The sequence below is a fragment of the Myotis brandtii genome, unplaced genomic scaffold (genome assembly GCF_000412655.1).
Source record: "Myotis brandtii unplaced genomic scaffold, ASM41265v1 scaffold39, whole genome shotgun sequence".
Lineage (NCBI taxonomy): Eukaryota > Metazoa > Chordata > Mammalia > Chiroptera > Vespertilionidae > Myotis > Myotis brandtii.
In genome coordinates, this window is record NW_005364953.1 from 2,202,148 (window position 1) to 2,227,839 (window position 25,692).

The 25,692-nt window shown below is 35.5% G+C and overlaps 1 protein-coding gene across 1 annotated transcript in view; it reads right to left on the reverse strand.

Annotated features, from left to right (window-relative positions):
• THOC2 (THO complex 2) overlaps positions 1-25,692 on the reverse strand; it is a 121,626-nt gene that overhangs the window by 14,707 nt on the left and 81,227 nt on the right. The window contains 21 exon segments of the mRNA XM_014544948.1: positions 729-787; positions 1,005-1,435; positions 1,530-1,632; positions 1,878-2,056; positions 2,469-2,653; positions 2,741-2,872; positions 3,225-3,353; positions 4,242-4,399; positions 4,854-4,995; positions 6,035-6,310; positions 11,721-11,885; positions 12,651-12,830; positions 14,152-14,269; positions 16,498-16,594; positions 18,355-18,435; positions 18,975-19,068; positions 19,929-20,013; positions 23,624-23,682; positions 23,684-23,726; positions 23,822-23,952; positions 24,354-24,395. Of these exon segments, the coding sequence (XP_014400434.1) occupies positions 729-787; positions 1,005-1,435; positions 1,530-1,632; positions 1,878-2,056; positions 2,469-2,653; positions 2,741-2,872; positions 3,225-3,353; positions 4,242-4,399; positions 4,854-4,995; positions 6,035-6,310; positions 11,721-11,885; positions 12,651-12,830; positions 14,152-14,269; positions 16,498-16,594; positions 18,355-18,435; positions 18,975-19,068; positions 19,929-20,013; positions 23,624-23,682; positions 23,684-23,726; positions 23,822-23,952; positions 24,354-24,395 (2,889 nt within the window).

Below are 25,692 nucleotides of genomic sequence, written 5' to 3' on the forward strand. Positions count from 1 at the left end.
GAATGGCTACCCTGAGTCTTCAAGAAGGCTACACCCACGATTTTGTGCTGCAGTTGAATGCCTGGGGTTTCTCTTTGCTTGGTGGTAGGATTGGATGCCACATCTGCTTTTATAACGCAAGGTTCAACTTGTTGGGAACCCAATGGGTATAAACAAACCTCCAAGGGAAGATACAACAGAAGCTGCATGCTCACTGAATATACACTACAGGAGAACTGATCACCAAGGAGACTTTAAAATGGAACTCCTTTCAAGATTCCTTCTTAGAAGGCACACATCGGTATGATGCTCATCAAGAAGCTTGATGAATTCAGAGGTATCTTGTTTATCCTGTGTCATCCAGGAAGTCTTCAGTGCTATATATTCTTCAATATTTATGCCGAAAAATAGGCTTCATTCTGCTGAAAAGATTCATTTGCTTGTAGCCACCATTGCACTCCAAAAAGACTGCTTAAAGCAGTGAGGCACTTCTGGGTAAAATTTCTCTTGCACTTTGAAACACTATAAAATTAGTGCTCAGTCCTTGAAGTTGTAACATTTTTTATTATAAAAATACTCAATAGGAAAAAATATCAGTCCACCAATATGTAAAAAATTCATTTTCTAATGCAACATGAAACCTCCAGTGGCTCCAGTGAATACTTGGCATAAGACTTGAAGGAAGTCAGGACACGTATTCCAAACAGGTGAGCCTAATATGGACGCTGCCTTCCTCAGGCTATACTAACCTTTACTGTTGAGGAATGTGATGGAGAAGGATGGGTATCAATTTTGCGGCGTTTTTGTTCTGTTGGGGGGGAAAAAAAACAATAGTCACAATAAGGCATATTTCCACTTTTTTCAAACACTTCAAAATATGACCAACTTTTAAGGTCATCAAGTATTATTTGCCCCAGTAAAGTTCCTAGATAACTCGCCAAAACAAGGAGACAAGCGCAAATATACGTTACAAAGATCAAATATACGTTACAAAGGCAAACAAATATAAAGAAAGGCAAACTTGCCCCTTTCAGGCTCAGTAATATCTGATCGGGGAACAGGTGACTTCAAGGACCCAGAAACTGGAGTTTTTTCTCCTCCTTTTACATTTTCCTTTGATTTCATTTCCTTTGCTATATCTCTTTCTCTGGATGGCTCCTTCTCTCTTTCCTTTTCTTGAGTCGATTTTGATTCTACGTTGGGGACAGTGGTCTTGAATTTCTCATCTTTAGCTTTTTCTTCCTTCTTGAATTTTTCTTTCTCTTTGTTGGTCTTAGGTGTTCTTTCCTTTGTCTCTCTTGCTTTTTCATCTTTATTTGGCCGTTCTTCCTTTGGTTTTTCTTTACCATCTTTACTAAGTACCCTGGCCTCTGGAGTAGTAGCTGGAGTCTTTTCTTTTTTCTCTTTTTCTTTCTCTTTCCCTTTTTCTTTGTCATTTTCTTTAACGGTTTTGCTGCTTAAGAATAAAAATGTAAGATTTTAAGAGAAACAGTCATAAAATATATTTCATGTTTTTAATCATTAAGGGTTTCTTACTGACTTGTTCCTACCTGTTAGAGCCACTATTTCCATTGCTTGAATTCCCTTTTGGTGTGGCACTAGAAGCTTTATTAACAGCTTTCACACCACACTGAGATCTCTCCCTTGATTTATCTGAAATAAAGGTAAGATTTTATTTGACAATCCCCTAAATATAAGTAAACTACAATTTCATAGCAAAATGATTAGAGTTTAATTAGAAGAAACAAAGGATTGATTTACTCCTTGACAGTTACATACTCCTACCTGGGGAATAAAGAAGTAATTATAAGGCAGCATTTTACTTGCCATGTGATACAAAACATTTCAGTTTGTTGAAACAAACCATATTATTGATAAATTTCTACAAATAAGCATACCATTCTCCTCAGCACCGCTTTCATCAGATTTAGATGCACTTCCTATGGACGATGAAGAAGACCCACCACCAGGCCCATTTTGTACACTGGCAACTGCGTTCTTCGGAGTGGGGTCTTTGTGATGAAACTCATTTTCAGGTATCATGTATGACTTTCTACTTTTCAACTGCCCAGAGTAGCTGAAAGTCGCACAAAGTGTTTAAATATACAAATACAAATCAAAAAGCACAAACATGAGGTTTAAAAGAATAAAATTAGCAAGTAAATAAAAATTTCAATGTAAATTAATCCTTAAACTAAGATGCCTTTTTTTCACTATTGAAGATCTGATAACCCAACTGATGATAAAATTATATTTCCTCAAAACCAGTACAGATTATATGACTTGTGAAACTATCATCCAGTATAAACCGGAAGCTGATAATCAGAAGTGACAACTCTCACCAGCCTGTGGGAACATGATCGCATAATCTCCCATAATTTCCTGAAGTAAAGCAGAAAATAAACTTCAACACTGTAAAACAGTTTAAAGTCTTCAGATTCCTTCTGTTATCTAGTCTCAAAAATCACATTAAAGTATAATTGTGTTACCCCATAGCCAATGCATATAGATCAGGCCTCTTCTCTTTTTCTTCTTGGCAGATTTTATGCACTCTTCTTTCCAAAGCCTGACCCAGATTTAAAACTTTTGGGTAACAAGGAAGTATTTTTGTTAGCACAATCAAGATATTCCTGATGTGAGTATATTCGCCTGTTTCAAGGCAATGTACCGATGCCTACAACAAACATTTTAAGATCCATTATTATAAAAGTGTAAGTATGAAGAGAGAAAAAAACACCTTTGAGAAACACATTTTTTTTACCTTGGTTAGTTTGTAATGCCATTTATGTACAACATGCCGAAAATTTTCATAGTCTAATTGATCAGCTTTATTTCCACCATCGAATCCAGTTGCCCGTAATATAGTAAGGAATCCTGGATAATTTCCACATTCCTAAGAGGCAAAAATAGGTTGTTACTTTTAAAGAAAAATCTGTCCCCCCAAAGTAGCAGAGGCTGAAACATAAGTAGACTAATGATTCTATGTGAAAACATGATGTGTATTTGAATGATAAGTAGTTTTCACAGAAAGGCTCAGTTTATTCAATGATATTAATTTGGAATGTTATCAGTTTGAAATAGGATAAAAATATATAGCACTTTTAATAATGGATGAATTATGTTAAAATTTTAAACACTGCTTTACAACTGAATCTTAAACTCAGCTCCCCTTTTAAAACTGAACAACCTAGAGATTTTACTGTGTCATTATATGCGTGGGTAAAATATAAGCATATTAGTCATACCTTTTCATATGTGGCTCTATCACTGTGCCACCTGGTTACAGTCTCTAACATGCAGCAAAGAAATCTCCCATATCGACGCGCTTCATTTTCAGTACAACTTGCAACTGTGTAAATTATATCAGAGAAAACCTACAGGAAAAAATGTTTGAGAAGTAAAAAAACAAACACAAGTAAAAATTAGTTCAAAATATCAAAAGATCATGTTACAGTAAATCATAATATACCAAACAGGTAAGTTTAGTCAAAATTTATCTTCCCTTTTTACATTCACAATCCCAGAGACCTTTAAAGATTTTAGCTTTGGTGAGGAAACAGCACATTCATAAAGCAACAACAACAAAACTTTTATAAAGAAAGCTGATTTACAGTGACAGAAGAAAACAGCTATCATTATTACATCATAACTTCTTTGACAAAGACTTAGCCATAGATATCATTGGGGTTAGGGGGACAGTAAGCAGAGGCAAGTCTGATAGAAACCAAAAATAGGCAGATGACACGCTATAACATATATTATATTTTAAACCACAAAATGCAGTAATTAAGAAAAATGCCAGGTGCAAAAATCTGTGAATGTGACCATGCTGAAAAGCATCCCTGATGTTATGTTATGTACAAAGTTGTAAGCTTTTCTGTTGTTTTTGAGGGGGTGAACATTAAAAATGGAGATGAGTATAGCAAACATATAAACCCAAATGTTGAGTTAATAGATTAACTAGGGGTGCTTTTTATATATTGGGCATTATTCAAAGTGCTTTTGTGTATAGTGACTCATTTAATATTCATAACAATCTTATGAAGTAGATACTATCCCATTTTACAATAAGAAAACTGAGGCACAGAGAGGTTAAAAAACTTGCCAAAGATCATGTAGCTAGAAATTAGCAGAGATAGGATTCAAGTTCAGGCATTTGGCTCTTTAGTTCATGCTTTTAACCACACACACAATACCTATATAGATTATAATGTTTAGCTATCTTTGCATGAGACTTTAAAAAGTTTGCAATAAAAACTTACTCGATCATAACAAAGAAGTGTGGAAAAATTTGGAGTTTTCTGTTGATGTACCAATTCAACAAAACGGGCACAGTAAACAGCATCAATTGCTGAAAAAATACATCGAGGAAATATACACAGCTGTAGAAATTTTGTGATGGTCTCATTTTTGGTAGATTCTAAAAATAAGGGAAGAATATATTAAATGGTAAACTTCTTCCTCAAGTGCCTCAAGGTCACTAAACATGACAACATATTAACTTTAGTGTAGAGAATGCTATACAATCACAAACTACTACTTACAGTTAGCAACCAAAGGGTCATGCCTAGAATAAGACTTTCATTTTTACTCTGTGAACACTTTTCTATCTATAATTTCTCCAGAAATAAGATTTTATACAAGAAGTTAAATGATACCCACCAATTGTAGTTATAAGCTAATTAATTTTACCAGCAAACTAAATCAATTCCTTCAGTGAACATGTGAAGTTGACTCTGCATTAGTGAATAACAAAAGAATGGGATAGTGAACAGAGTTGAAATACAAATATAATACACTTGAACACCTCCAGTTTTAAAGGTCTGCTTTTGTAATTTAGCAGTAGCAGGAACGTAACAATTCCAATAACATACTTGCTAAAAGCCAGTTGTCCTTTTCCAGTTTCAGTCTCTGTAGAACTCGCTGTACATGTTCCATCTGTTTCTTTTCTTCTTCAAGAAGTTTGTCCTGAAGGGCAGTACAGCGCTCCTTCTCTTTTTTCTTTTTATTTGGAGGCTACAAAGTATAAGTTAGATATTTTTCTAACTATAGGCACATTGCCTCCCTTTCTTTTAATTAAAAATTTCAAAAAGAGATAAATGCTATTTTATATTCATTACTTCAACAGGGGTGTTCAGGAGTCTATTTAGATGTGCTTTCACCTCCATTTAACAAATTTAAGACAAAGTCACCCAGTCTTTGTACACCATCAAAACAGGCTACCTTTCCAACACTGGTACCTTTATTCTGAGGCACAGAGTCATCTTTGACTCTTTCATCTCCTTCATTCTAATATCACAATACCTTACAAGTCTTGTGCATTCCCACAACCTCCACCATAGTCTATGCTCTCAGCACTTCACAATGACTTACCAAAAAAGCCACCTGGCTGATCTTCAGCCTACTGCTAGTCCTTTCCCCTATCAAATGCATCCCTCTTACCATTGTTATAATTTTTCTAAAGTAGCATTTTTATCGTTAAGTCCCTCCTCAGAAATCTAAAATAACCCTCAATTTTATCAAGCCCTCTTTTCTAGTATTCACTACTCTACATACACTGGCCCCATTCAAACTTATCACTGAGCCCACTGGCTACTATAAAAGTGGTCTCCTTAAACTTTGGACTACTTCATACCTTTGCTGGAGCTCTAGGGTAGTCAATTTGCCTTCATTATTTTCAAACCAAATCTATCTTCAAGGCCTACCCAGCTCAAGACTCACCTCCTCAATAAAGCCTTCTCCTAAAGAGTTCTCCTCTTTGGAACTACTATTGCTCTTGCAATTGGAACCACACTGATCATTTTTAAGTTCATTAACATAGACTTCAGTAGAAAAGCAAACTCAAATACCTTTTGAATGATCAAAACTTCCATATACTTACCAAGCTCTTGGTCCCAACCATTGAGAGGTCACCATTAAACCCACTTAGGACAATATTATATAGCAACAGGATTGTGGCTTTAAGGAACCCGAGCTAACACAATTTCAAAGTATGGGTAATGCTAAATTAATACCATGATGTTATTGTACTTGAGCTACTATAATAAAAACCTACCATTTCCTGATTGTCATCAATTGCTTTCATCTGGACTTTAAGTTTACTGACTTCCCGTTCATAGCTGGTGTGTGGAATTGCAAGGTCATACGTTGTCAGTGACCAGAATGTGGCATAGAATCGAGGGCTGATGTCATCCCAGACATTGGAAACGTGTAATGAGACTACTGCTTCATGGACAGGGGCCATCACCATTTCACAGGATGCTATATACTTGTGAACTTTATGTTGCTGTTTACTTCCCTTTTCTGATTTTTTAAGTTCGTCATACTTGGACTGGAAATAAAAAGTAAACACACACACACAACACAATTTATAGCATTGACTTTCAGTGTATAAAAACCTATGTTCCCCAAACTGAGCTACCAAGTGAAAGAGAGACAGACTCATAGATAAAGAGCAGGAAGACAGCTTAGAGTGTAGTGGTAGAGGGACTGAGCAAGAGAGAGCGAGAGCGAGAGCGAGAGAGAGAGAGAGAGAGAGAGAAAACGAACGAGAACTCATGGACCTGCACAACTGTGTGGTGATTGCTGAGTTCAGGAAGGGGGTGGGTAGAAGTGGAAGAGGGCATAGAAGGGATAAATAGTGATGGGAAAATAAATTAACTTTTAAATGAAAAAAAAATCTATGTTCCCTTTTCAAATATCAGAAGATGATCAATCAAAGCTGTTGTAAGAATTCTAGTTTCTTATCGAAAAGACATTTATTTTAAGATAAATCATTCCTGGAAGCTGTTCCAATCTTTAGTCCTGTATGCTCACTAGCAGCTTTTCAGAAGATTCTTACTGAATCTGACCTGTTGAGTAAGTGAATAAGGTATATATGGCCCCGGTCCATTCCCCCTAATCTGTTCTCTCTTATTGATGTGTCATGTATTGGACATGTAGGGTTTCCACTCCTGCGTTTGAGATATTCAAGTGAACCAAGTAGAAGGTTATAACACTAGTAAAGAGGCAGGATGGAACTACTACAGCCAACAAGGACAGAATGTTTCATCACTACATGTAGTCCTTATCAGCTGTTACAATTTGTCAATTAAGAAGCTAGATCAGCCCTAGCTGGTATGGCTCAATGGATAGAGTATCGGCATGAGGACAGAAGGGTCTCAGGTTCAATTCCAGTCAAGGGCATATGCCCAGGTTGTAGGCTTGATCCCCAGTAGGGGGCATGCATGATTCTCTCTCATCATTGATGTTTTTCTCTCTCCCTCTCTCTTCCTCTCTGAAATCAGTAAAAATATATTTTTTTTAAAAAGAAGAGGAAACTGGATCAGAACTAGCTGGTTTGGCTCAATGAACTGCATCTGAAGGGTCCTGGGTTCAATGGACATGTACCTTGGTTGCAGGCTCCATCCCCGGCCCTGGTCAGAGCTCATGTTGGAGGCAACCAATTGATGTTGCCTCCCTTACATCGATGTTTCTCTCTCTGTGTCTCTCCTCCTCCCTTCTACTCTCTCTAAAAATCGGTGTAAAAAAATATCCTAAAAAAAAGGAAAAATATCCTCAGGTGAAGATTAACAAAAAAACAACAACAACAATAAAAAATAAGCTAGACCAATGCTAAAAAAGGTTATGAGAAAGTCACCATAAGACTACTAAGTAGGTTGACCAACTGTCCAGGTTTGCCAGTAATTTAGGGGTTTCCCAGCATTTAAGACTCTAGTGCTAAAACTGGGAAAGTCCCAGGCAAACCAAGATCAACTGGTCACCCCAATGCCAAACTAATAAGATTTTCTATAAATGGCTATGGTATATTGGAGTTTAAAGTGTGTGGGAACTGACACTAGCTTTTTTGGCCTCGTTGATTTATCCTAAGTAGGAGGAGAGCCAGAGGAAGGCCATACTCTTAACTGTATGAGAAAAAGAATGTTAGTACAATGGGAAGAACTACATTATTAATTCACAGTGTACGCCAAATATCAAAAATAAAATAATACCAGGTGGAGCTATTACTATTGTCTCATGTCCCTCAGTCTCTTTAGGATGACAGAGGTCTCACCCAGAAAATTCTGTTTGGGTTAGGCAGCACAATGAAGATGAACCTGAGAGGAAATCTAAAACCAGCTTCTTCTTCATGTTAGAAAAGCACTTAATCATTCACAGTTTGTGCTAAACATGAAACCCAGAACTAAAAGGTCAGAATTAAAGGTTCTGCATCAGGATAGGCAAAGACGGCAAAGACTCTTCCTTCCTAAGTGCTGCTTTACCCCATGCTCGCTGGAATTGAAGGCATACCAAGTACTCTTTGTTCCAGAGAGTATCTCAAGCAGACTATGAGAATAGTACAATTATTCTAGAAGTAGGAAGATTTATCTCATGTTATTCACATTTTACAGAACACGCTGATAAGTACTGAGACCACACAGGTGACAAAGTTACAAAGAAGAGAAGTCCCAATTACATCAGAGACCTGAGAGAATAGTAGCTGAGATAAGAAAGGATTTTAAAATTTTGAGAGCAGGTCCTAATGATGGTAACTAACATGAATTCCTATGAGCAGAATGACATCTGCTAAGGTTCTAACAAAACAAGACAAATCCGGGATCAAACTACTGCATAAGGTAACTTAGCTAGCTGGTTTGAGTGAGATCTAGATTAACTGAGGGGAGCCTTTTAGACCCATGTTGCAAGGTAGGTCTCAGCAATTAAAATTCAAATATTAGGTTATAGGTATGAGAGGGTTATATGATAGCCCCAGTTTCCCCAATCCTCTGTTTCTGAATCTGTTACTTCTATTGCTGTCACCCTCTCTTCCCTAGGCTTGATCAGTTACATTGCATATTTACCTAGGATGAACATTTCCTTGTCTAAAGTCAGTTTAACTCCCTCATCAAGCTCACATCTTCAGTCAAATGGAGCGGCACAATAGTTCTACATCTCAAGTCACCTGGGGAACTAGATCTATGGAATAGAACTGATATCCAGTTATTGCTGTACTTCTAATTATTGTTTTTAAAAAAGCTCTTGCTGCCCCAATAATTTAAGCAGTGTTTGGTTGGCTAAATTATTCTCATGAAAGCCTGCTAGTAGTCAACGGAAGGGACCTAGCAGTCCTCCAATACTCATATTCTCTCATCGAAGGCTCTTCAAGAGAGGCTTTTACTAAAAGAGCAAAAGCAAGGATCCCCAGGGAAGGCTGGATATCAATCATCCACTGCAACCAAGGTTGCTGAGGAACTCCCTTTCCAGAGGGTAGCATGTAGGCCAGGGGTGGGCAAACTTTTTGACTCGAGGGCCACAATGGGTTCTTAAACTGGACCGGAGGGCCGGAACAAAAGCATGGATGGAGTGTTTGTGTGAACTAATATAAATTCCAAGTAAACATCATTACATAAAAGGGTACGGTCTTTTTTTTTTTAGTTTTATTCATTTCAAACGGGCCGGATCCGGCCCGCGGGCCGTAGTTTGCCCACAGCTGATGTAGGCTCTGTATAGCCACCTCTGTATAGTTGTTTTCTTCCTCAACCCTGAGGAAATATTTTTGTTTAGAGTTTTATATCCCTTAAATGACAAAGTCATAATATTTTACACAGGCTACAGAAAAGGCAGCTATTGGTATAAGTGACCTGCTCCATTTTCTGACCTGGAAAAGTTCAGCCAAAGTCAGGTAACCATGTGTTTCTGTTTGCTAGGCTTCAATATCGCTGATTAGTGTGTTCTCAGTATAGCACAAGGCAGGTTAGAATTCCTGAGATGAAGAAATTCTCCCTGATCTACTGTGGGGTGGAGTGACAACACAAGACATAACTATGCAAAGAGTGTAAGATATTCTGAATTGAGAGATTCTAAAGGAGATTCTAAAAGAAAGGTTAGAAGAGGTCAATGGGGGAGGATGGTAAAGGGGACATATGTAACACTTTCAACAATAAAGATTTAATTAATAAATAAGAAGAAAAAGCCTATTCCTTCTCCCTTATTCTCCTATCTCCTCTAGAAAGTACAGCAAAGAATAGCTGCATGCTAATAAAGTGATAATTAAATCAATTAACATTTAGTTAGTTGAAGGAGTTGTGAGACTGTGACAGTTGATATGTAAACACTAAGAGCTAATGGTTGGTTAAATGATCAATTATACACCAAATTTCTCAGTGCCTTTTTTCCATGCCTGTACTACACAGCCTTGTACCCCTACTGGGAACAAAGAAGGTATCCTAGCTTAAGAGACAAGTCTAAGATCTTTCCCCAAATTTGTAAAGGAAGCTTTGTATAGTACAAACTTAAAAACAATAAACAGAAGGGCCAGAATCCAATTCTAACCCAAAATTAAGAATATGCTGGGACTCCAGTCAGAGTGGGAAAGTACCACAGATTCCAAACAGAGGATTGACCATGGCCCTGAGGGAAAAGGAAAAATGAATTCCAATTAGAAAAATTAGAGGTCACTGCTTTGCAGGTAACAGTGGCAGATAGAGGAGAGAGGGCTGTCTCCTCATCCTAGTCACTACTGGGATACTCTGCTTCAGAAGGCTCTAGTTTGCTTTTCATGATGTTTGTTTTCAGTTGTTTCATGTAGGTGGAGAGAAATAAAACAACCATAAATACACCTTTCCTAGAAGTTACACAATAGACACTAAGATTTTTTGGGAGTACTTAAGACTTTCTGTCTATATTTCTTTCAAGGCAGTATGCATAATAGCAAGTCAACTATCTGACAGGGATATTGTCATTGAGGAAACAGGACTCTGTATTCAACAGGAGTGTTTCTCAGAATGACATACCACATTCATTAATTTCAGAATCATCTAGTACAGTGGTTCTCAACCTGTGGGTCGCGACCCCTTTGGCGGTCGAACGACCCTTTCACAGGGGTCGCCTAAGACCATCCTGCATATCAGATATTTACATTACGATTCATAACAGTAGCAACATTACAGTTATGAAGTAGCAACGAAAATAATTTTATGGTTGGGTCACAACATGAGGAACTGTATTTAAAGGGCCAGAAAATTGAGAACCACTGCAAGGGATCTGCCTGGGACAGAAGGGTTATGAAGTACCACCTCTAAGAACAGGAAGCTGCCTCTATCCCTCTCTCTTCTTCTTCGTAAAAAATCAATAAAATATATATAAAAAATAAATAAAAACAAAACAAACACATATCCAGGTACCATTCAAGTTATTAAATTAGAATTGGGGGCCCTGGCCAGTGTGGCTCAGTTGTTTGGAGCATTGTTCCATACACCAAAAGGCCTCGGGTTCAATTTCCAGTGAGGACACATATTTAGGTTGTGGGTTTAATCCCCTGGCCCTGGTAAGGTACATGCAGAAGGCAACCACGCAGTGTTTCTCTCTCTCCCTCTCCCTCTCTCTAAAAATCAATGAAAATGTCCTTGGGTCAGGATTAAAACAAAATTAGAACTGGGGGACATGGACTCAGTTTGTAAGATGCTTTGTTAGTGACTCTCATCTACACTAATGTTTGAGAGTTATAGTTCTAGAGGGCCCATAAGACATAAGACATCAACCTGGACAACTAGTGGCACAGTAATAGTGAAATTATAGAACTAATAAGACTTACTTTTAAAGGGGACATTTGCATTATACACTGCTCAGAGATGAGTATTAACAAAAGAGTAACTCTCCAAGAGACAATCTATATCTATGTCAAAGTAAAATGCAATTACAAATAAAACAGTTAAAATTATTTGAAATTGTTCACAAATTACAGCAATGATATTTATACTTACTGAAATATGGTGTGCATACATTGGCCTAGACAGGAAAAATGCTGCATCATGGGGTGTATGAAATTCGTTACAGAGCACATCAATTGAAGGCACTCGCTTTATATAATCTTCTGTGCTTAGATTAGATGCTAAAAACCCACCAAACTGTACCAGAGTATCATGACACTAAATTTAAAAAATAAAACAAAAAAACACAAATGTGCTATCACTTTCCAAAAACAAGATAAACATTTTCCAAAATGATTAAGATGCCATTTAAACAATATTTTGATTAACAAGAATTTAAATTTGACAAATTGAAAGAACTTTAAAGATAATCTACAAACATAATCATATTACAAAAAAGATGCCAACGTACTAAAAGTATACTAATCTAAGGCTTTAAGATCAACCAGTTCTCAAGTTCCAAGTTATTGTTCATCACTTTTAGTAGCAGAATATATTTACTGAAATCACATACAACAATTTTATGTAGACAAAAGTCAATTCCCTTGCCCTTAAAAGATTAAAACTTCATTTATAAAATATATATGATCCTTTTTCCTTGTAATATAGTGATTGTTAAACACATTTTGTAAGCTAACCATAGATTTGGTGCTTAATATTTATAAATATATTTTATAAATAAAGATCACATCTACTTTGCTGTGATTGAAATTTCAGAGATTAGGGAAGATATGAGAGCAAACAACTTAGTTATCTACTTAATTGAAAACCTTATACATATTATTACATCTCCTAGAGCCACTGATTAAATATCATAATTTGCACAGATGTAGCTCATTTCCAGAATGTCTACTTTACACTTTACATTAGATGTTTCACACTCATATGTGCAAAATTACATTTTTCGAGTTATAGAACATGCTATATTTGCCATTAACAGGATTTTTAAAAATTACCATAAACACAAAAGCCACTTTAACTTGCCTGATCATAGAGCTTTCCCACAAGTTTCAAATGTTTCTCTCCACCTTCTTGAAAGATCACCCCATTCCTCTGCTGAGCCATAAGCAAACAGAGGGGAAGAGCAAGATCATGGTCTAATAGTGCATCCTTTAATCTCTGGGAAGATTTTTTAGTGTTTCTGATCTGGCCAAAATAACCACCCTGCAAAAGAGAAAACATAAATTTACCTTCCCTTTCTTTGAAAATTTATTTTAGTGACACTGTTACTAGTTATAGTCACTGACTTTAAAATAACTGTCAATTGCCTTGAAACTTCTGCATATTTTCCATTTTCTACCATGCAGTCTCTTATAAAGGATTATTCTTTATTCAGTGTGGAGCAGATTCAACAACAGAGTAGCTATGTTCAGATTTATGCCTGTTAGGATACCAAGGACCACAGACGATTTGATATTTATTTCCTTTACAGATGTGGTTTATTTCCCTTACAGACACCAGGGTAGCTTGAGGGGAACACATAATCAAGAAAGTATTCCTTTTCTTTACTTTGTTTCAGCTTTTTATAAAGGTTAAAATATGCCCTGGCCAGGTAGTTCAGTTGGTTAGAACATTGTCCAGAGATACCAAGGTTGAGGGTTTGATCCCTGGTCAGGGCACATACAAGGATCAACCAATGCATGCATAAATAAGTGGATCAACAAATCAATGTTTTTCTCTCTCTTTCTCACTCTCTCTCCCTTCTCTCTCTCTAAAAAAATTAATAGCCCTAGCTGATTTGGCTCATGTATAGAGCGTTGGCCTGTGGACTAAAGGGTCCCAGGTTCAATTCCGGCCAAGGGCACATGCCCAGGTTGCGGGCTCGATCCCCAGTAGGGGTGTGAAGGAGGCAGCCAATCAATGTTTCTATTTGTCTCTCCCTCTCTCTTCCTCTCTGAAATCAATAAATATTTTTTTAAAAAATCTACACTAATAAAAGAGAAACATGCAAAATTGGCATCACTCCACTACGCCCACCAGCCAATCAGAGTGACTATGCAAACCAACCCAACAAAGATGGCAGTTAATTTGCATACACAGGCGCGGAGTGAAAGGCTCCGGCCAGAGTGAAGACCGAAGACTGAAGAGGCTTGGCTTCACTGCGGCTGCAGCAAAGAAGCCAAACCTCGCTGGGGCCAGAGGGGAGAAGCCTAGCCTCGAGACTTGGCTTCTCTGCTGCTGCCTGACCAAAGGCCTGGGTCCTGGGTGCAGGACGAAAACTGGTGCTGGCAGCCAGGGGAAGGAAGGCCTATTGCACGAATCTTCGTGCAACAGGCTTCTAGTTAATAAAAACATTTAACTAAAGGTTAAAATAACTAATATATCACAATTTTTAAAAGGAAGATGGGAACAGTTGTGAGAGGAGAATAAGTATGGTTCTGATGTTTGGTTTATATATTTATGTACTATTTGGATTCTTTAATATGAGCATGCATACATTCTGAACTTTAAAAAAAAATCAATAAATAAAAATAGCAACTCTCACCTCAGCTTTTAGTTGCTCTCCACCAGTCATGGCCTCTAGTTGCTCCATTGTCATTTCCTCGGTAATTTCTATTCCTGCCATTTTTTGTACCACTTCTTTCAATATAAGCAGGTCAAAACTATTTAGAAAAAATAAGAAGCAACCTATAGTTGAAACTTAAAACATAAAAGTGACAATATATGGTAACTGAGAATCCTAAACTATTTGTACATAAGTATGAGGAGAAAAGGGTTAAAGCATTTTTTAAGGAAAAACTGCATTCCTAGAACTATACAAAAATATTTGGGCCATGTAATATGTTTACATTTATTTGAACATTTTACTTGAAAATAATGTACAGATAACATGCAAAGGTAAAAACAGTCCAAAGCTTTACCCCAAGTTCACCTATTAACATTTTACTCCTATTTGTTTTATCATTTGTGTTTTCTCTTTCCCTCCTCCCTCTTTCTCTACACACACACAGACACACACATGCACACACACATTTTTTGAACCATTTCAGAGTTCATTTAGTATGTAACATCATTTTAGGAGTACATTCACCCCTAAAATTCTTAAGACTATTATTTCTTAAGAGTGCATTTCCTAAAAATACAGCTATTCTCTTATATAACCACAGCAGTTATCAACTTTAGTAGATCTAACATTGATACAATACTTTAATCTATAATTTATATTTCATTTTTATCAGCTGAATTTTCAGTTCATATTTCATTCTTATCAGTGACCCAATTATGTCCTCCATAGCATTTTTTTAACCCTCCAGTATAGAATGGCCAATAAATGTTTTTTATGGTATAGAGATATCTCTCTAAATAATCACACACACTTGGAAAGAATGGAGGGATGGAAAAAAAGGAAGGGACAGTGGATAGAGTGTCAATTCCGGTCAATGGCACATGCCAGGGTTGCAGGCTCGGTCCCCAGTAGGGGAGGGAGGCATGCAGGAGGCAGCGGATCAATGATTCTTTCTCATCATTGGTGCTTCTCTCTCTCTCTCTCTCCCCTCTACCTTCCTCTCTGAAATCAATAAAAATACATTTTAAAAAAAGGAAGGGGATAGAAGTTCCATGTTGTGGTATTTAAGCCTAACATGACAATTTAGTGGCCAGCCTTAAGCACATTTATTATTGTGCCAACAGTTATACATTTTAGTTCTTAAAGTTCAGGACTGTCAATGGAAATAATGCCTATGACTTCCAAGACCATCTTTAATTAGTTAAGTAATGAAGATAAAGTGAAAACATTCTTTCCCATAAAACAAATGCAGATATTTTCCCAAAGGTAAAGCTAGACATATCCAATACACAAAGTAATAGACAAAGAAACAGTTTTCTAAGATTCTTTGTAAGTGCTTACTCTTTCAACTGGCCTTGTCTTACCTAAACATAATTTTTGAAAACAAGAGGGCTCTCATGCAAATCAGTATGCAACAAGTCCCAATAAAACATTTTTTCTTTAAACTATCTTTTAATTAGATGGTCACAAAAACTATATTTACAGTACAGAGAACTAAATTATAGATTTTAAAATAACATTATGTTCTCCTAGCCTATAGACACTAAAGAGTAAAATACATAGGAATGGCCAATCAGATGAGCATAGCATAAGTGCTATATTCATAACATCCTGAATCTAAATATTTTTTAAAATTTTCCCTAAACCAAAATAATAATGTCAAGAATTCCTTAGGTAATATTTGTTTGGAACACCAGATAGCTTTACAGATTTTTTGTTTGCTTTCTACCAGAAAGCTTTTGAAAACAATTTTCAGTTCTTTGATTCTAGTCAGTCTACTGCTGATAAGGTTTAATATACATACTAATTCAAACTCTAAGCACTGATATTGGTCCAGAATAAAATAATAAAACTCAGTATTTATAAAGAAAGGAGGGTACTAGTCAAAAGGTATGTAAGCTTTATGTCTCTCTAAAGTTCAAATTCCAAAAATAATTTTTGTTAAAGATACTATATACACCCTCAGAATAAACATGTTCCTACCAAATGCTCAGTGTAAAGGCCAACTGCTGTCCAGCAGCATAATCAATACTTGTCATAAAAGGATTTACAATATACCATATTAACCATTTATTCAAAAGCCTAACAGGTAGTCAAAATGAGTTAGTCTATAAAACCAAATATTAATTTCTTCTGGCAAAAAAGTGTTTATGCATTAAATTATAATTTATTTTAATTAAAGAGTTCCACCTACATAAGTGGGCAACTATTCTACTTAAGCCTACAATCAACAGTTTTTCAGGATAATAGAAATCTTAATATCCCAATGTCACCAGAAGCACTCTAATTATTAAATTTCATTTACATATAATTTGCTATGAATACCTTTTGCCCGCCTTTAGCTGATTAGCCACATATTGAAGAAGACCAGCAAGATCAATTGGATATTTACGAAAAACTGCACCACAGAAACTAGCCAGACCTATATGAAATTAAAAAAGGGCTTTTAAAAAACAATTCATAAAACAAAAAGTACAATATTGAAAGTCATTTCTTCAACTAACTCAATTTCTAAAACAAAATGAGATAGGAATAATTGTATTGCTGATACCACTTAAGAGTTTTATAATTGATAATAGTTAATATTTATTGAGGATACATATGCGAAACACTGTATTAGATAAGCACTTTATGTTAACTTATCTCATTTAATCTTTACAATAATCATCTCAGGTTTGATGAAAATTTAGAACACAGATGTATCTTGCTCATGGTCACATAATTGGTATGGTAAGAGCAGTGATTCAAATATATATATGGCCTGTTTCCAGAACCTGTGGCCATGACAAAATCTTTCAGATTAGTCAGTAAACTTGAATGGTCAACAAAACACCTGCCCCTCAAATGTTTGTCATGAAAAAAAAAACATTTTTATCTAGAAACATGCTACTAGTTGTGGAGGAATAAGGAAACAGGTAAAGCAATGCCAGACCAAGAAGCAGAAAAAAGACCAATTTTAACCAATAGTCCTTATCACATCATGAGTAGAGAGAAAATCCCAGTCAAGTTAAGAGGAGATCCTAGTAGAATCAGGTTATCTGTAGCCCTTTCGACAATTATTTGTTGAGCACCTAAAGGATAATGGACAAAACATAGGTCCTGCCCTCAAGGAGCTTACAGTCTAGTGATAGATAAAGAAAATAAACTGAAATAACTATGAGGAATAAAAAGTTCCATGGGAGTACAGAAAAAAGGCACCTAATTCTGACTTTGGGGTAAGAGCATTAACAGGGAAAGCTTTCCAAAGAAAATGACCTCTAAGATGAAATCTAAGCTGAAATCTAAGATGTAGTGGAGGGGGTGAGTGAGCAAGGAAGGGCATTCCAAGTAAAGGGAATAATGTGAAAATGAGACATGGAAAGTGCAAGAACTTCAATATTAATGGAACACTGAGGAGGAGCAAAAGACGAGGCTAATACGGTAAGAACCTGATTCCCAAAGAACTTACTTGTATGACTTACTAGATTGCAGACTTTAAAAGGCAATGGGGAGCTAGTGCAAGATTCAGCTATCAGACAGGAAAGGTTAAAAAAAAGGGAACTAGCTGCTAGAAATCAAAGATACAAGACATTTTTTTTAAGGCTAGAGTTTTTTATTATTAAACAACCAAGTTTTTGTTCTTTTAATATGACTGAAACCTCACGATAAAAATGAAAGAAGAGAGAATAGTTCCCTTAAGATTAATTCCCCAGCCCAGCCAGTATGGCTCAGTGGTTGAACATCGATCCATGAACCAGGAGGTCACGGTTCGATTCCTATTCCTAGTCAGGGCATATGCCTGGGTAGTGGGCTCTATCCCCAGCTGGGGGGCGTGCAGGAAGCAACCGATCAATGATTCTTTCTCATTACTGATGCTTCTATCTCTCTTTCCCTCTCCCTTCCTCTCTGAAATCAATAAAAATTTATTTTTAAAAAGATTAATTCCTCTAAGATAATAAAAGCGCATTTTCATTTCCCCAGTAATGCTTGCCCAATTCTATCATGGCCAATACTGGCCTCTTGAGTTGGAAAATGAATAAGTATTATATGAACTTCCTTACACAGTCAAGAACTTGGACACCAGTAAAAAAAAGTTGAGTGGCTATTCTCAAGAGCTCTTGCCAATAGGCTCTTAGAATAGGTAAAGGAACACACCGCATGGCAGTCATAAATGTCATCCTTGGAAAAAATAAAAATACTTACTCTGAAGCCAGCTTGAGATGGTTGTGTCATCATGTTTCATTCTCTCTTTTTCTGGATTAGCTAAAGCTTCAATGATACAATCTTCCACACATTAAGGAAAAAATTTAAGTCACTACATCTCTAACAAAGAATCTTAAAACAACAACAAAAATGCCATTTCTTAGGAAAAAATATAATTGTTAGCTTCAAGTTATTGCAAATTAATGAAAACTATACTCACTATAGTATCAACTCTTCTTTGGCTTTTTCCCATCTTTCAGCAAGCAATAGACTCCACCTATATCAAATGTTTATACATTTGAAAACTATATGATCTTATTAATCAATGTTACTCCAATAAATTTAATAATTAAAATAAAATAAAAAGATGTTTTTTCTTCCCATTGAGTAATCAGTGGGGTGATAAAGAAAAATGTTTAGTAAATGTAACACTGTTTTTCCCTATACACAACACAGACACTCTCCCCTCTCCCCCCCCCCCCCCTGACTGGCCAACCTTCAGATCAACCAACTGAATCAATCTCAGATGGTTACAAAAGGAACTTAGAATGAAAATAAAACATTCACCATTAAGATCTATGGAATGTGAAATCTATGTATTACTTCACTTAAAAGGATACAGGCCAAGACATCATAATTCAACGAAGTGAGGTATTTCAGTGAATCTACTACAGGTGTTATTAAGTTATCATACTTCTGTATTTGTGACAAAATCTGGAAGATAGCAACATAGAATAGATGGTGTTAACTAATCAAAAGAGAACTTCTGTGCTAACTAAATAATGGCTATACATTTTATTTTTCAAAAGTAGTTTTCTTCCATTTAATATTTATATAAAACCTTGGGTGTCCCAAAAATGTATACACTTTGAATAATTATAAAGGCAGTGTTTGCCCCGGCCGGTTTGGCTCAGTGGATAGAGCCTTGGCCCATGGACCGAAGGGTCCCGGGTTCGGGTCCGGTCAAGGGCATGTGCCTCGGTTGCAGGCTTGCGGCAACCAATCAATGTTTCTCTCTCTTGTCTCTCCCCTCCACTCTCTCTAAAAAATAAATAAATAAATAAAGGCAGTGTTTATTAAAATACATTTCATTTTCAAAATGTAATAAAAATCAGCTGTTAAAGTGTGTACACATTTTTGGGGGACATATTATATTTTCTTGGGCTACATTTCCAATTAGGAAATAATTCTAAGATATCTAAATTTGAATTTTAGACATACAGAGGCTAGTCAAATGTGTTTTCAAAATTTCTATTTAAATGTGAAAATATAAAATCAATGAAATGTTATTCAAATGTTTCTAACAACTAAAATCAAATAATGAATCTATTACTGCTTCTATAAATCAAAATGTGGTAAAGATATTAGACTGTTTATAACAGCAACACTGTTACATAGTATTAAAATAGATCAATTTGTTAAATATATTCTAAAAACAAAATTAATGATAAAATGATTCATTTGCTAAGGTTTTTTCCTCTACGAAATACTTTTAAAACTACATCATTCCATTCTACTTATGCTGACTTAAAGACAAAAAAAACCCTTAAAATAATATTAACCCAAAAACATACATAATCAAACAAAATGGTTGGATTGCTGTGGCTAAGCTTCCCAATCTGTCTTCCAGAAGGTTTCACATTTTCCTTGGTTAGACGCCTACAAGGGGAGAAAAAGGTGACATGGATCATCTTAAGTAATTTCCCTCATAATGTTGATAGCTTTGGTACATCATGAAAAAAAATTCCTTGCCAAATATCCAAAATGGATCCATGTAAACAACCACATTTATCACAGACTTGAATGAAGGACTTGGGACTATTTTGATTAGGCATTCTCCCAGAGGTCATTAAGATCTTGTCTTAATGCTTAATTTATAATACACACATTTCTATTTTGTAGTAATAGTCTAATAAGCATTAAAACTCTAAGGTATTCTACAAATACATAAAACTTCTTATGGAGAATCATAATTATTTTAGATTAAGAAGGGCTATTTTTTATCAGTTTAGAAATTAAGATATCCAATTTGGTATAATGTAATGAAATATCTCACACCATCTGTCTCAGTGACCATAATAGCTAATACTATATTCCTTGATACAGGAAGTTCTCTGGTTCTCAGAAAGTGTCTCTAAAGTAAAGAATTTTTTTTAATATATTTTATTGATTTTTTTACAGAGAGGAAGGAAGAGGGATAGAAAGTCAGAAACATCAATGAGAGAGAAACATTGATCAGCTGCCTCCTGCACACCCCCGACTGGGGATTTGCCTGCAACCAAGGTACATGCCCTTGACCGGATTCGAACCTGGGACCCTTCAGTCCACAGGCCGACGCTCTATCCACCGAGCCAAACCAGTCAGGGCAAGAATTTTTGAAAAGTAAATTATCCTTTCCTTCCTCTTTATTTTTTCCTCTGCTCAGTATTCTTTTACTAACATTCTGGAAATTTATATCTGTGAAATGACTGTTATACACCATCTTAAACTCTTCCAATAAGATTATTGCATAATAAATCTAGAAACTTCAAACATGAAAAGCTTACAAGTGATAGAAAGCTTTCTAAAATGAAAATATAATGAAGCAATAATAAATTCAGTTGATAGCTCAAGGAATGTGGCCATTCTCAAAGTAACAAACTTGATATAATTATCTTAAGAAGCGTCTTATGACAAAACTAACCCTCCAATTAAAATTTTTTAAAATCATCAACTGCTTCTCTTTCCCATTCTCCTTGGACTCGTTTCTTGGATTTTTTTTTTTTTCACAAAAGAGACACCCATCAGTTTCAAACTTTGGATATACTCTGTTTCACCTTAAAACTTAACACCATCTGTCCTTACTTCTAACCATACCGTTTCAGGTGGCCCTCCTACTTGCCAAAGCTAACCCTTCATCTATATATACGTTTTATCCTGTTCCTTTCTGCCTCCCACACCCTGAAGGGGGAAACAAAAATAAAAGGAATACTTTCTTGACTATAACTTCCCTTCAAGCTACCATGGTGTCTGGCATATGGAACAGAATGAGTATTTGCAGAATGAAGTATTAGATGCCCTATAGCAAATTCATTTTTTAAACAGTAATCAAAACTTGTAAAATTCTGCAAGTAATAAATTAATACATTCCATTCTCAACATAAAAAGTTCAATCAGTATCAGAATCACACTATTCAAGCCGGTGAAATAGTTATAGCTAACACAAATCCAAGTACATTTAAAATTCTGCAAATATGTTGTGAAATTTTTATTAATTTATTCATTCATATTAATGTTTTCTATTGACAAGCAAAGTGCTAAGCACTAGGAAAAAGGAGAATAACAGCTCCTGCTTCATGCTCAGTCCAGCTGCGGAGACAGAGTTAAAAAGCATTTTTTAAATGTTTATATTCTTAAACAAACAGAGCAAATCACAGAACAGTACATACTTATTATATGCTATCAATAGTATAATAAGGGGGAATATATTTGTATGTATATACATAAAAATGTCCGAAGGATAAATAAGAAACTAAACAGTGGTACTTTGTTCCCTTGGGAGGACTGAATGGAAAGGGGAATGGGATGAGAGGCATTTCTTGCCAACCTTTTTATATATACTGAAATTTGAACATTGTAAATATATACACAATTCAAAAATTAGATAATTAAAAAAGAAAAATCATAATAACAATGTATCTAAGTGATAGCATTATATGTATATGGGACAGTGGTGGCACAGATAAAGATCAATTATGCTTAGCAGTATATACTACAGAAAGCTTCAGAGGAAGTGACACTGGAGCCAACCAACGGAGTATGAGGTCACCAGACAAAGAGAGAAAAGATATAAGAAAATAATTATAAGAACAGAAAAAAAAAATATATATATATATATATATATATGCAAAGGAAAAGGAGACCATGGCACATTCAGGAAAACATAAGTGGGCTCAGTACAGCTGGAGGTAGAACTAGCAGGAAATGAGGTTGAAAATAGGGAGGGACAGGTCATGGAGGGCCTCTTATTTTACCTTACCACAAAATTTAACATAAACCTGTGGCAATGGTTAGTCACTAAAGGATTTTTGAAGAAAGAACACAAGGCGCTGTAATACTCCAGATAAAAGAACTAAGTTAATGGCAGTACAGTATGGAAGAGACATATTCAAGAGATTTAATAATAGTTAATATATTATTAAATAATCAATATAAAGCACTTAGTTCAGTGGCTGGCCCACACAATAATGGCTCCATAAATATTAGTAGTTGTTGTTAAGCAAGGAACTCTAACTGGGGAATTCTGTTTTTTTAACCTGGGGAATTCTTAAGACCAAAACTCTTTCAGAAGAACCAGTTCTAATATTAATCTCTTTCTATGCATTCCCTAACTTTCACAGCGTGAAATAATTCACTATCTTCTTTAACCTCCCATAGAATTTTATACATACTGTATAGCAGCACCTATTGAAACAGAATGTGAATATGCATACACGTTTCCCAGTAGACTGTGACCAGGAACAATATCACTGGGCAAAAACAATAATATGGCAAACTGTGAAATCTAGTTAAACTAGAGAATGCACTGTTTTTAATTAGAATAATCATATTACTGCGTGAATGATAAAGAAATGATAAACAGCCTTGCTAAAAATATTTGCAATAGAGCAGTATTTATATCTAAACCAATATTAATGTGAAATATAAAATTTTCATAACTGAACTTCAAACAGTTTACCAGGAAGTAAAAAATAAAAAACATCACTCTTGTGCTTTTAATGACATGAAAATAAAGCACACAAATAAAAAGAAATTTAAATTTTTCTAAAGGTGACTTCCTATGGAGATAGTTCTGCATAATTCTATTAGATCTTCCAAAAGGAAAAAAATCTTTCTTATAATAACTTTCAGCAGCAGAAATTCCTAGACCTTTGACTACCTTATACAAGCCATTAAATGTATAATGCAAATTAAGCAAAGGCCACAGTAGGTTGTACTTTTAAAAAATCCTATAGTGTAAAAAAAACAACCCTATAATTAATGCATTAAAAAGGATTTTTACTAGATTTCATAGCTATACAAACACAACTACAAAAACTAACCTGGTAGTCAAAATGAGCTAAAAACCACAAAAATCTATAGTCATTCTATCTGCAGTATATAATTAGCTATGCCATTAGGAAATACTCTTGGGCTTCTTCAAAATTGAGGCTCGGACATAAGCTGGCTGAAAGTAAATTAGATCCAGTTATACTTTAGATCAATATAAAGAAAATTAATTAAAACTTACTTCATGATATATTTGGCTCTATCTATTGTTTGAGCTTTAACTTTTACTAAAAGTGGGTGAACTGTTGTAAGTTTCATTCTTCCACTGGCCATACAGACGATATCTTAAAAAATGAGATGAAGAATTAGGAAAAGTTAAACACTTTGAGGTTAATGCACTAAAATAGTAGTTCAAAATACAAAAATATTACATATTTACCTGTGCTGATATGGAAATGTTTTAAACATTCCCCATAGTTCCTCAGACATACAAGCATTGCAGTCCATCAAAGAAAGAGATGGAAGTAGTACCTGGTCAGTAATGCTAAGCAAACAGCTAAGGATAACTTCCTAAGAAAAAGGGAGGAAAAATTATTTCAGTAAGAGGTCCATATTAATCCCCCCACAAATAAATTTGTCAGCCTTGGAAAAATTGCCATTTCTTGATCTCATAACACACCGTATCTAATACCCCACACTATCACTGTCCTTTTCCATATAATGGTTGTGTTTCTCCATCTAAGAAAGCAAATGAAGTGAGGGAAGGAAAGAGGTAGCTAGAGAATGAGGAGCTTTTATTCTCCCTCTTCCTTCTTTACATGGTAATCCTCAGAAACAGGAGATTGTCGATCTTAAAAGATAACTTGTATAATAATCATTCACACAGGTGATGAAAGCTTGTCCACAGTAAAATTTGCAGTATTCTGTACCTAGACAAACATTAGACACATTGGATTTTTCTAGTCTCTTACCGTTTTCTCTTTATCTTCTTGTTTGCTTCCATCAGACTGAAACTAAAATTTAAAAAAAAACTATAAATAAGATGTAAAAACGTTAAGAATATGCTGTCACAATTTAGTTTCTAATTTGAAAAAATTAATTTGCACATGGTTGTGAATTATTTCCTTACTATTTACACATATATAGGTTTTATATATAGCCAGCATTACCAATTAATGTTGTTAAACTTCATTTATATTTCTAACCTCTAAATCATTTGCAACATTCATGAGTTTTAAATGTCGTTTATAAGCTAATTCTTTTCTCAATCTTGTCACAAACCAAAACATCCTACAACTAATTCAAGGTACTTATTATAAAATTGTAGCCAAAGCAAGTTAGTTATAATGCATTTGCATTTTCCAACCAATTCTAGGTTTCTTCCTTACAGAACTGATAAAATCTAACACTAAAACAACCACAAAAAAGTAACCCCAAAGAAATTTAGAGGTATATTTTAAATCACTACTACTTATGCCCTCATTGAGAAATAAGCCCAAAATATTAATAACATTGCTGACAAAGACAAAACCACTACCTAAATTGGACATACTGAAAAAACATGGGTCAGTATTATATCAATGATTTGCACGTGGGCAGCTTAAGTGCCATGTTTGACAATGCTATTTCTTCAAAATGAAATAGTAATACTTTGTGTGTGTGTGTGTGTGTGTGTGGGTGTGTGTAGGAAGGTGGACGGTTGGTAGAGTGTGCAAAGGACAAAGGAAGCATGTATATTCAAGAACAATCTTAGAGTTCTGGATAGGATTTAGCATAAATACCAAGTGAAGGAAGGGTATAAGCTAATATACAGCTAAGAAGCTTCCTATTTTCTTGGCAGATGAGGGTATTCTGTGCATGTATGTTTACATGCTTAAGTAATTTAATGGGTGTAACTAAAGGAAAGTTTAACTTCTATGCAACATTTTCACCTGAGACTAATTCAGGGACTGCCATGTTATCCTGATGGAAAACAAACACAATCACATTTGTTTTAATAGACAGGATAAAAAGCTTTTGCTCTCTTTCACAGAAATAATTAAGTCAATATATATCCTGGTCAGAAAATAAGGAATCAGGTTATGAAGGAGTGGCCTGGCAGAAAACAAACTAGACAGTTGTTTTTGTTTTGTTTGTTTGTTGGGGGTGGGTGGGTAATACTGGCTGTACGCTGGAAGGCAGAAATAAGGGTATGTCATAATTAGAACTAGATTTATAGTATACTAGAGCACCAGGCCATGTCCCTGGGCCTGGCTGGAAATCAGGGCCAACTTGTGGGGCGACCAGCAGGGCGATGGGGGTGGGGGGGCG